General features: G+C 41.9%; 1 protein-coding gene across 1 annotated transcript in view; it reads right to left on the bottom strand.

Moving 5' to 3' along the window:
- Nucleotides 1-12,779, bottom strand: part of STAT6 (signal transducer and activator of transcription 6) — a 318,642-nt gene that overhangs the window by 49,809 nt on the left and 256,054 nt on the right. The window contains exons 9-11 of the mRNA XM_040340948.1: nt 9,508-9,696; nt 8,554-8,641; nt 1,925-2,041 (exon numbers count right to left, since the gene is read on the bottom strand). Of these exons, the coding sequence (XP_040196882.1) occupies nt 1,925-2,041; nt 8,554-8,641; nt 9,508-9,696 (394 nt within the window). The remainder of the gene's footprint in view (nt 1-1,924; nt 2,042-8,553; nt 8,642-9,507; nt 9,697-12,779) is intronic.

Raw genomic sequence — 12,779 nt, 5'->3', positions numbered from 1 at the left:
CTGTGCCAAGGAGCAACTGCCAAGCTTTTGGAGGACACTAATTATGGACTTATTAAGGTATACCTGGGCAAACTTATTTAAGTTAGTGAGGGATAGACTGCATGTCATTTATATGGACATTGCTACGAGAGAGAGTTCTCAGTAAAGATTTGTGAAAAGTTCTAAGCCTGGTCTGAAGTTATTCAAGGGGTGCATGGTAGAACATGGTGTATCAAAAGAAGTAAAGCACACATGGGGTATCAAGCAAGGCCACTACAAAACGTTAACTCGGCAGAAGAATCAGAGCAGGACAGAAGATGCCACGGGTAACCATGAACTGGTGGGAAATGAATAGCAACCGGTCAAAAGCGTGATACCTGGTGTAAGTCATATGTCCTCTGGTAGCGAAAAGGACGGTGATGTGGCTCCCTCCCTAGCAGTCAGTTCCCCCAAACAAAGGAACTGGGACCAAGCCAGCGGTACGGAGACTCCATACACTTGGCCGCATGGTAAGTGAGAGCATGCGTGCGGTCCACTCTAATGCTCCGTGGGACCACATTCCGTCACTGGATATGCGGTGACAGAGGTATGCTGGACTGGTAGAGAGGACACAGGCTCAGCAGTGTCCCTCCTAAATGCAACATACATCTAACAAGGGTGTGTAGGAACATGGGACAGTACACTTCCCAATGGAACTCTGTGTAACGAACTACTGTCCAGTATAGGGCTCATCTCTAAGCTGGGGTACTGCCATAATGTTTGACTTTCACATGAACGCACCCCCCTCCCCCCGTTCCTGGGCATCGATGAGCACAACCATGGGAAAGGTACCCTCAAGTTCAGGGCGAGTAGCCTCCACCCACAAGCAGCTACAGCAAACTATTGTAAACACCCCTGTCAGTGGGAAATAGTTTGTTTCAACCCTTTAATTTCCGCTTTGTCTGGACAGCTTTGGCTGGTAAGGTAAGCTGAAAATAAACAGACTTACTGGTTGGATTATCGAGTGAAAGAAAAAGAAAACATCTACAGATTGGCAAGATTTAATCCAAGGCCTCGTACACATGATAGGTTAACTAGAGGACAACGGTCTGATGGACCGTTTTCATCGGTCCAAACCGATCGTGTGTAGGCCCCCATAGGTTATTTAACCATAGGTTAAAAAAAAGCCAACTTGCTTTAAATTTAACCTATGAATTCCTAACCGATGGGAAAAAACTGATCAATAGTAGGCACGTTCATCGGTTAAAAATCCATGCATGCTCAGAATCAAGTTGACGCATGCTTGGAAGCATCGAACCTCGTTTTTTTAAGCACGTCGTCGTGTTTTACATCACCGCGTTCTGACACGATCGTTTTTTTAACTGATGGTGTGTAGGCACAACGGACCATCAGTCAGCTTCATCGGTTAACCTAGGACAACGGTCCTTCAGACCGTTGTCCTCTGGTTAACCTATCGTGTGTACGAGGCCTAATACGTTTTTGTTTTTGGGTTTAATACTACATTGAGCAACATTCAGATTTTTTTTTTAATTAAGAGCAGATAATTGTACTATAGACATACTATTGATTTAGAATACTGTCAACTATAGGAAGTAAAACTGAGATATTAGTGGTTTTGTTTTTATTGTTATACTGAACCCTGAAAATGGTCTGGTAAATAGAACTTAATGCTGTTATCACTTACAATTATGTTTTCTTACCAGCTCTGAGAACTGAGTTATGGCTCCTTGTGACTACAAAACATTTTTTATGTTTTTTAAAACGTAAGGTAAAATAAAAAAAAGTACCCCATAATAATCAACCCAAATTTTTATAATCAGATTTGCAAACTAGAATTGGTTACCGCAAGTTACTGTAACACTTACCATGATCAATTCTGTTTGCAGTGTTTTTTTTTTGTTATTAAAAGCATCACCAATCCTCAAAGAGAAAACAATTAAATTACCTGAATGACGTGAATGGAGCCACTGAAGTTAATGTCAGCTGTGAAGAGTATTGCACATTTCTCCTCTGTGACTGATTCAGATCCCTTCCTCTCACATCGCTTTATCTTCTTTAGCAACTGTCAGCAAGAAAAACAGGAGTTACATAGCAGAAAAATTAGGCACCTGACTCTAGCTGCATAGTTTTGTGCCAGTGTGGCTTCTCTTTCAGAAAACCCAGTGCCACAAGACTAGCAGGTAAGTCATCAATTATGCATGTTTACTACTCCACTGATCACAACACACTTCACTGACAGCCACCCAAACAAAGCTTTCCTCCACTAACTGTGTCACTGCACCTGCAAAGTTCTGCATTGGACGCCACTGTTCCTATGCACATGTGCTTCCTCCCTGACCACACCTCTCCAATGCGATTGTTTTGGTTTAGCTGGAAAAGTTCTGAACATTGTTGTGTTGCTTGGTGGAAAACCTTATTGTGGGTACAATGTTGGTGAAGTATTGGTGCTGTGCTATGGATCTAGGCTGCTCAACTCTTGACAAAATGAAACTAATAAGGGTGCTAGTTCATTGAATAATTATAATCTGTAAGTATATATTGAGGAGCCCCTAGTATGGACAGTCACACAACTCAGCGGTTGGGTAAATGTATTTTTTTGGTTAAAAGATTGGGTATGGTACAGCCAATGCGTTTGGAGGGGAATTATACCTTGCTCAGTTTCACTTACAAAAGCAGTTGCAACTAGAGCTTGACGAAGCATATTGTGAAACCCCCTTCAACCAAGCATCAGTCTCCATAGGAAAAAAAACTTTTGTTAAGCAACAGTGCATTCCACAAAGCCCGATAACCAAAAGCATATTGGCTGTATACCAATAAAACCAATAAAGCTGTTAAACAAACCACTGAGTTGTACACCTGTGTGTATTAGATGCTTCTTAAATAGTTACATAGTTGGTGAGGTTGAAAAAAGACCATCAAGTCCAACCTATGTGTGTGTGCTTTTTTTTTTTTCAAAATTCTTTATTTATACAATACAACGGGCGATCTCGCTCAGATCACAGCAAAAGTGCAACATACAGTGGTGAGCATGAACTCGCAAGTTAAGTGCATATCAGTTATACAGTCATATTCATCTAAGTCCTATAAACATGACCCGCCGATACGCCCATATTTTCCTGTTTTCTAAGAAATAGTAGTTAGAGGTAGAAAGGGGGTTGGTGGACAGCACCAGTGCCCGAGGGAAGTATGGGAATAAGAGTAGAAAAAGAAAAAAGGGGGGGGGGTTCGCGGGCATGGACACCCGCATCTCCGGGCCCGCTTGTCTTGCAGATTCATCTATATTGGGTTTGGGTCATCGTCCTCCGCTCCATTCAGGCTGGGGCTGCTGTTAGCCGCGTTCAGCCCTAGGGCGGTGGGCCTCTGAGGGACTGTCCCTCGTCTGAGTATTTGTGTACGTTCCACAGTTGCCATGTATTTTTGTAGGATTCCTGTCTGTCCTGGTTTGATAGGGTCAGGTCTTCCAATCTTCCAATGTCGTCCACCTTACGTAGCCACATTGCCACGGTCGGTGGATCGGGGGACTTCCAGCAAAGTGGAATGCAGGCTTTGGCGGCGTCAAAGAGGTGTCTGAGAATCGACTTCTTATACACACGGGTCGGGATGTCAGTAGCGTGTAGTAGATAGAAGGCTGGGTCGTCAGGGAGCTGTCGTTCCGTAAACGTCTGGGAGATCTTTTTGACCTCCGACCAGAAGGGTTTCAGTTTTGGGCAGGACCAAAAGATATGTAGTAACGTACCCGTTTCGCTCTGGCAGGTGTGTGTGCTTTTATGTCAGTATTACATTGTATATCCCTGTATGTTAAGGTCGTTTAGGTTTAGGTACCTATCTAATTGTTTTTTTAAATTGTCTATGCTCTCTGCTGAAGAGAATTCCACATTCTTATTGCAAAGAACGCTCTACGCAGTTTAAGGTTAAACCGGTTCTCTTCTAATTTTAGTGAATGGCCGCGTGTCTTTTTAATTTCCCTTTCGCAGATACGTTTTATCCCTAGTGAGGGGTCACCAATACGGTATTTGTACATTAAAATCATGTCCCCTCTCAAGCGCCTCATCTCCAGAGAGAATAAGTTCAATGCTCGTAATCTTTCCTCATAACTGGTCCTCCAGTCCCTTTTTTAGCTCTGTAGCCCTTCTCTGGACTCTCACCAGTTCCAGAACATCCCTCCTGAGGACCCGTGCCCAGAACTGGATGGAATGCTCCAGGTGCGACCATACCAATGTCTGGTAGAGTGGGAGAATTATCATTTTATCTCTGGAGTTATTCTCCTTTTTAATGCATGACAATATTCTGCTGGCTTTTCTTGGAGCAGCCTGGCATTGCAAGCCATTGCTGAGCCTGTCAGATTCCCCCTAATGAGTAGAATGCACTCATATTTTTGCTATTAAACCTCATTAGCCATGTAGTTGCCCATCCCATTAATTTGTTTACATCTTCTTGCAAGGTTTCCACATCCTGCGGAAAAATTATTGCCCTGCTTAGCTTAGTATCATCCGCAAATACAGAGATTGAGCTGTTTATCCCATCCTCCAGGTCGTTTATGAATAAATTAGATTAGGTTTGGTCCCAGGACAGAACCCTGGGGACCCCACTTTCCACACAAGCCCATTTGGAGTACTCCCCATTTATCACCAGCCCATTTGGAGTACTCCCCATTTTTTAGTCCATGTACTCACCCTATGGTCCATGCCGACAGAGCTTAGTTTGTACAGGAAACTTTTATGGGGAACTGTATCGAATGCCTTTGCAAAATCCAGTTACACCACGTCTACAGGCATTCCTTTATTTAGATGGAAGCTCACCTCCTCATAGAAGGTTAATAGATTGGTTTGGCAAGAACGATTTTTCATGAATCCATGCTGATTACGGCTAATGATACAATTTTCATTACTAAAATATTGTATATAGTCCCTTATCATCCCCTCCAAGATCTTGCAAACTATTGACGTTAGGCTACCTTGTCTGTAGTTCCCAGTGATATATCTTGGTCCCTTTTAAAATATTGGTGCTACATTGGATTTCCTCAAATCAGCTGGTACCATGCTAATCAGTAGACTGTTCGTAAAAATTAGAAACAATGGTCTGGCAATTACTTGACCGAGTTCCTTAAGGACCCTAGGGTGCAAGCCATCTGATTTATTATTGTTATGTTTTTCAAGTCTATTCCTAATTAGATCCTCTGTTAGCCATGAGGGTGCTTCCTGTGACGTTTCATGAGGATAAACCTTGCAGTTTTGGTTACTGAAGCCCGTCGTGAAGACTGAGGAGAAAAATAAATTCAATACTTTCGCCATCTCTATCCTTTGTAACCAGATTCCATTCATCATTCTTTATTGGGCCAATATGATCTGACCTCCCTATTTTATTATTTATATACTAAAATAATTTCTTGGGATGTTTTACTCTCCTCTACTATGTGCCTTTTTTGTTCTATCTTTGCTGCCCTGATTGCACCCTTACATTTCTAATTACATACTTTAAAAACTTGAAATGCTGATGATGACCCCTCAGCCTTATATTTTTTGAAGGACTTTGCTTTTATATGCATTTTTACCTTGGAGTTAAGCCACACAGGACTTTTTTATTAGCTCTTTTTAAATGTATTTCCTATTGGGATGCCATGGCAAATACCCTTATTAAATATGCTCTTAAAGCACACCCATGTTTTCTCTGTGTTCCTTGCTTCTAATACCCCGTACACACGATCGGAATTTTCGATGGAAAAAGTCAGATGGACTTTTTCCATTGGATTTTCCGATCATGTGTGGCCCCATCAGAGTATTTTCATCGGAAATTCCAATGAATTCCATCGAAGTTTAGATATAGAACATGTTCTATATTTTTACCATGGAATTCCGTCGGAAATTCCGATGTGATTTGGCCAGGCAAAAGCACGAGTTTATCTTATTTAATATCTTCTAGCAAGGAGCATAGTTTATGGAAGTTGGCTGTTTTGAAATTCAGTGTCTTTGTATTCCCCTTATGTTTCCTATTTGTGTGATTTATACTAAAAAAATTGGCCTATGGTCGCTGTTTCCTAAATTGCCCTGTATTTCCACATCTGTGATCAAGTCTGTATTGTTGGTAATCAGAAGGTCTAGTAACACTTTGTTTCTTGTTGGTTCATTTACTATCTGTTGCATGAAATTGTCCTGCAATTAGTTCGGTTCCTTCCGCCCAGTCTTTGGCTGGATAATTAAAATCCTCCATTATAATGACACTTTCCTTCCTTGCCGCCATTCCAAACTGTGATAGGAGGTCCACTCCTCTCCTCTCTCTGGTTAGGGGGCCTATAGCATGCTCCCAGCATTACTTTCCCCTTGGTTTACTCCCTCTGTTGCTCTAGACATAAGAATTTTACCTCCTCCCTTGCTCCGTTAGTGATGTCAACCTCACATTCACTTGTACATCGTTTTTGATATACAGGCATACGCCTTCCCCTTTTTTACCCTCCCTAACTCTGCAATATAGGTAATACCCTTCAATGGTTGCCAGCCAATAATGAGAGCTGTTGAACCAAGTCTCTGAAATTCCCATGAAATCTAAATCCTCCTCGTACAATAGCAGCTCAAGTTCTCAAATCTTGTCCGCTAGACTCCTGGCATTGGTGAACATGCCACATAGTTTAGTCCGGACGCATACTATCTCCTTATTGCGTGTTTTGAGGTGGCAAATAGGACTTGTTACTGTACTTACCTCTGGTTTAAGTTCTTTAGTAAACCTACCACTAATGTCACCAATACTACCCTCTGGACCCTAGCCTAGTTTAAAAGCCCCTATAACTTTTCGTCATGTTCTCTCCCAGCCAAGCCGCCCCCCCCCCCCCCCCATTTAGGTGCAGTCCGTCCCTGCTAAAAAGCCAGTAACCGACTCAGAACACAAACCCCTTTTTTCTACACCAGCTCCTCCGCCACTTGTTTACTTCCCTAATCTCCCGCTGCCTCTCTGGTGTGGCTCAAGGTCCCGGTAGTATTTCTGAAAATACTACCTTGGAGGTCCTATTTCTCAATTTAGCTCCTAAGTCCCTAAAATCGTTTTTTAGAACACTCCATCTTCCTCTGACCTTGTCAATGGTGCCAACATGCACAATGACAGCTGGGTCTTCCCCAGCACCTCCCAGTAATCTTTCCACCAGATCCATGATGTGCCGAACCCAAGTGCCCGGTAGACAATATACAGTTCAGCGCTTCGGGTCTTTGGGACAGATTGCCCTCTCTGTCCTTCTGAGAATTCAGTCCCCTACCACCAAAATCTGTCTTTCCTTTCCCTTGGCTTTACTCCCACCCTCACTGGAGGAGTTATTCCCCTGGCAGCTAGGGGCATCACTCTGCTCCAGCAATTATGGTCCCTGACTTGTTTAACCAATGTCACAACAGGCATACTTATTGGGGTGTTCCAGCCTCCCTGATTGTTTCCCCTCTACCCTTCCTGACTGTCACCTATCTACTCTTCTCTGGTGCCTGACCCTCTTTGTCTCCACCTGCCTCTGTGCTGGCCCCTTTAGGATGGAGAGTTATCTCAGAGTTGACAGTTGCTTCCCTAGATTCAGAACCTGGGCTTCCAAGGAAACAATGTGCTTACATTTTGAACAGCAGTATTCTCCCTCAAAAAGATGATCAAGAAATGCATACATGCCACAAGATGTACAAAGTTGCATCTCCATAACCGCTGGACATCGTACCTACTAATTTAATGGAGATTGGGAATTATACTCTGTTAAAATTAACTAACTACTAGCTTCCTGACACTAATACCCAACAATACAATACACAAGTACTCGCAGCACGCGGCCACTCACAGCACTCGGGTACTTACAGCACCCATGCATTCACAGCACTCAGGCACTCACAGCATACGGGCACTCACAGCACACAGGCACTCGCAGCCCACAGATATTTGCAGCAATCGCCGCACACGTGCACGTAGGTACTCACAGCACACGGGTACTCGCAGCATATGTGCACTCACAGCACCCGGGTACTCACAGCACTCGGGTACTTACAGCACTCGTGCACTCACAGCACTCGGGTACTCACAGCACTCGGGTACTCACAGCACACGCGCACTAACAGCACTCGAGTTCTCACAGCCCACATGCACTCACAGCACTCGGGTACTCACAGCACCCAGGTACTCACAGCACACGTGCACTCACAGCTAGGGTTGCCAACTCATCCCTTTAAAACAGAACACATATTAATTACACGGGTTCTGTGGCTGATTAAGGAGGTAATTAAACTCACTTGGTGCCTTATTTGCATTAAATTAGCCTCAGAACCTGTGTAATTAATATGTGTTCTGTTTTAAAGGGATGAGTTGGCAACCCTACTCACAGCATACAGCTCCACTGCCTTGATGTGCACTTCTCAGTTGCTAACTTATGCAATGGTACTGTACACCATGTAGAACACGATGCTATGTACCCTATATATTGCATTATATTAACTAGAATAGAGAATTCATACCACTAGGACTAGCAATTCTATATTTCATCTCCTTTAATGAACTGGCCAGTTCTTGCATTTTCAAAGCACAAAAAAAGCATATGTTAGGCAAGCTGATTTGTTCAATTCATACCATATTTTTAAAAACAGCTCCACATGTCCGTGTGGCTTGGGTGAACTCAAAAACAGATCTTCCATTTTCTATTTCTCCAGCACTATCACTGAAATTAAAAACAAAGAATTCATTCTTAGGTGTAACATGGAGCTCTACGTGTTTTAGGTTTTCAATAGAATAGCACCACATAATTACAGAGCAGATGCTGGTGGATTTATTCATTCACCAACATCTTATATCACTAAGGAATGTTGCATCTGAGCTCCTCAGGGGGACTTATTGCTTCTTTTAGATTTTTCTGGCTTTCTCATGTTATAGAAAATGCAGCAGTGGAGCTGGTGGGAGGCTAGCTTTGACAGAAAGAGGGAGTGACACTATGGGGTTAATTTACTGGAGAGTCCAAAAAAAATGGTGCAGCTGTGCATGGTAGCCAATCAGCTTGTTCAATTAAGCTTTGACAAAAAACATGGAAGCTGATTGGTTTGTATGCAGAGCTCCACCAGATTTTGCACTCTCGAGTTTTAGTAAATCAACCCCTATGTGTCGTTCATAAAGATAAGTCAGAACTTGAGAGACATGGAAAACTAGCTGCTGAAGTCCTGAAGAGATATAAAACACCACCAGCAGCCACACACATCTAAAACAAGACTATGGGTTGATTTACTAAAACCGTAGAGTGAAAAATCAGCTTTCATGTTTTATGTCAAGGCTCAATTGAACAAACTGAAATTAGAAGCTGACCGTGCCAAACCACACCAGATTTTGCACTCTCCAGTTTTAGTAAATGAATCTATGTCTTCATAAACTAGGTCCAATTACCAGCTATTACTTCCAATGAAGAATTCTATATTCAAAACAAGACATCTAAAATAAATTCAGATTTAAAAAAAGCTTTTTGCTGGTTAGTTATTTCTTATCTATACATGCAGAACAGGGTTCTGTTTTAGTTGTAGTGTTTGCAATTTTACTCACTTTAATGGCTCATTGGAAGGTGCCACCAACAAGTCTTGTGCCTTTTTCTCAGTAACGATATTGGCTCTTATGACAGGCAATTTGCTAGCACCAGAAAGAATTTTGGACCCCAGCATGAAGTTGACACTGGATTGAAACTTGGTCTGTGTCTTCAAAACTTGAGGCGGCTGCTTGTCAACCAAAAATGAGCTACAAAAAGAATGAAAAAAAAATAATAATATAGCACACATGGATAACACAGATGCTGTTGCTATTTATTTTTATGTTTATTATTTGTTTTAAAATGTTTTATTATGCAGCTAATATACTGTATGTATATGGTTCTATCATTCCATGATTTTGTAGCTAAATTCTTACTATAGTTTAAAGTGGAAGTAAAGGCAAAAACTAACTCTGAGGCCTCGTACACACGACCGAGGAACTCGTCGTAAATGAAACATCGTTTTCCTCGACGAGTTCCTTGTTAGGCTTGTCGAGAATCTTGACAAGCTTTCTTTGCGTACACACTGTCAAGACAAAATCTCGTCGTTTTCAAACGTGGTGACGTAAAACACGTACGACGGCACTATAAAGGGGAAGTTTGATTCCACTGGCGTCACCCTTCTGAGCATGTGCGGGTTTCTAAGCATACACACAAACGTTTTTCTCGTCGGAAACCAGCCCGACGAGGAACACGACGAGGAAATTGAGACTCCCGACGAGGAAAAAGAGAACTTGTTCTCTTTTTTTCTCATCGAGTTCCACAACAGTTTTCTCGATGAAAAACATACACAAGACCGTTTTCCTCGGCAAAAAAAGCTCTGCCACCAAGTTTCTTGATGGATTCTGTTGAGGAAAACGGTCGTGTGTACGAGGCCTAATCCTACTCCCACCAATGTTCTAAGCCTAATCTATCTAGCCCTGTAAAGAAAAGATCGTTATACTTAGAAAGGTTTTGCCTTTACCTCCACTTTCATAAACGATGATACATAGAGATTGTTATGTAGATCTTTTATACAGATTATTATTTAAATTTAGTTGCAAATTAAAATGGTTTTGCACAGAAACAGCAGGATTAATAGTTTTACTAGTTAGATTCCTTTACTCTAAATCTCACCTAGATCTCATTGGGATTGGACCTGATGTTAGTGTTTTATGGTAGTCTCCAGACAGAGTGGACCTTTTTACATTTGTGGCACACGTACAGTTTTTAGCAAATGTGTATTGGTTGCCCTCTAGTGTATTGAAATCAAAATGTGATGGTTACATAATGTGTAAAATGTGTATTTTCAAACAAGATACATTATTATTCATTCCAGGGAGGGTTACCTATGACTTGAGCATTGGTAGTTCCTGGATACACAGTCTGACACTATGTCATAGCTCCCAACTGTCCCTGATTTGGAGGGGCTGTCCCTGATTTGTAGCAATGTCCCTCTGGCCCCATTTCCTCCTCATTTGTCCCTCATTTTGGTCTGATCTATAAAGATGTATATAAAATGCACCTTTTCTCTAACAAAAAGTGTTTCCCAGTGCTAAACCTTTTATCCGATTTCTAAATTGCTGCATTTTAAAATTTTAAAAGCCAATATAAAGGAATAGTAGTGGTAAAAAAGCACTTGTGGGTTTAACCAATCTTGTTTTTTTGTATAATTCTTCTTTAAGCGGGCGTGGCAAGGGGTGTGTCCCATGCCTGAATACTTTTGCTGATAGGTGTCCCTCATTCCCATCTCAAACAGTTGGGAGGTATGCACTAGGTACCTTCTGTCTGGGATATCTCATGCTTTTGCATGTTTTATAACTGACTCTGCATGTGTATAATACCGCTTGGCTTTACTTAATACCACAATGCAAAGGCCAATGGCACACAGTTACTGAAAGATAAATAAAACAAAAGGAAGTCTTATAGTTTACAAATGCTTGTGCATTGACATTAATAGTTATTATGTCACATTGTAGTTGCCTAAAATATATTTTAGACCCTAGTGACTAAGCTATGGCCCTTTGGCACTTCTTGTAAAGCCCTTGAGGCCCCTGTGGACACTAATCTGTTTTTTCATTATTGCCTTGTTATAGCAATCTTATGTAATAAGTCTCCAGTCTATGACTGTCTCCTGAAGCATGTCCCCAGTCTCCGACAACTCCTATGGCATGTTCACAGTCTCTGAAAGTCTCTGGAAGCACAGTCTCTGGCTGCAGTGTCTGACCATTTCTTGTATCATGGCTGCAGTCTCTGACCATTTATTGTATCATGGCTGCAGTCTCTGACCATTAAAAAAAAAGTCTTTATTGTGGTTTAGCTTCTCACATACAATAGGTCACAAAAAGACATACATCACATGAAAAACAACAATTTAAATAAGGTAGATGCATGTAAAACTAGGCATATAGCAGTTGAGTCCACTAAAGGTCGATAGCAGAGTACCTGAGATAAGTCTAACACGTGAGTATAAAACAAAAAGCAAACAAATAAAGACAAGTACGTTTTTCAGCTCTTCCTGCTCACGGTGTACGTAGCACAGTGTAAAGAAATTTCAGAATTGCAGAATAGTAAACTAGTTTTGCATTATGCGTGGAATAGGGGAAGATCAAAACAGGGGAAAGGGGAGAAGGGGTTGTAAAGAGAAGGGGATAGAACACTAAAACCATTCTCCAGGGATCACCCACACCCAAAAGCCTGCAGGAAAATGTAAGGCCAACATGCGACTTAACCTGTAGTTGGCTCTGAACTGAGCAGGTCCTAAAGGTAACCGTTTGTACATGTAAAATATCTCCATGATCTCCACCTCTCCCTAAACTTCTATTCTGTGTTATCAGGAGTAACAGTCTATTCCTCCATTCTTCCATGCAATGCATATTGTTAATTATGGAGTACCACAGTAATCTAGTCAGAGGTTGAGTCTGCCTCCACAGAGATGGAACACAAGCTTTGGCCGCGTTGAGTAGATAAATAGTGAGAAATGTCTTATGTCAAAAGACGAAACCTTCCAAAGTAGCTTAGTCTTTATAGACACCCATTCGTAAACCAAAGAGTGGGTTCCCTATGATTGGTGTCATAGGAGAGGGCAATGGAGAGAGATATGTAGAGCTGAAGACAGTTCTTGTCAATTTCAGAGAGGTGGCAATCACAGGTTGAGTCTGCAGGTCACCTCAGGCTGGGAGAACAAACATTGGGGGGACTGGAGGGGGACATAGGCATCTTCTATCTCTATAGACACCCACTGCTTGGAGCTCTTGTTGCAGTGCCAATCCACTACCTGAAAGAGGTCAGCTGCCTTATAGTACCTGGCTAC

The sequence above is a fragment of the Rana temporaria genome, chromosome 2 (assembly GCF_905171775.1).
Source record: "Rana temporaria chromosome 2, aRanTem1.1, whole genome shotgun sequence".
In the NCBI taxonomy this organism is placed as follows: Eukaryota; Metazoa; Chordata; class Amphibia; order Anura; family Ranidae; genus Rana; species Rana temporaria.
The sequence above is the reverse complement of the archived record's forward strand: the minus strand, read 5'-3'. Positions and strand labels throughout refer to the sequence as shown.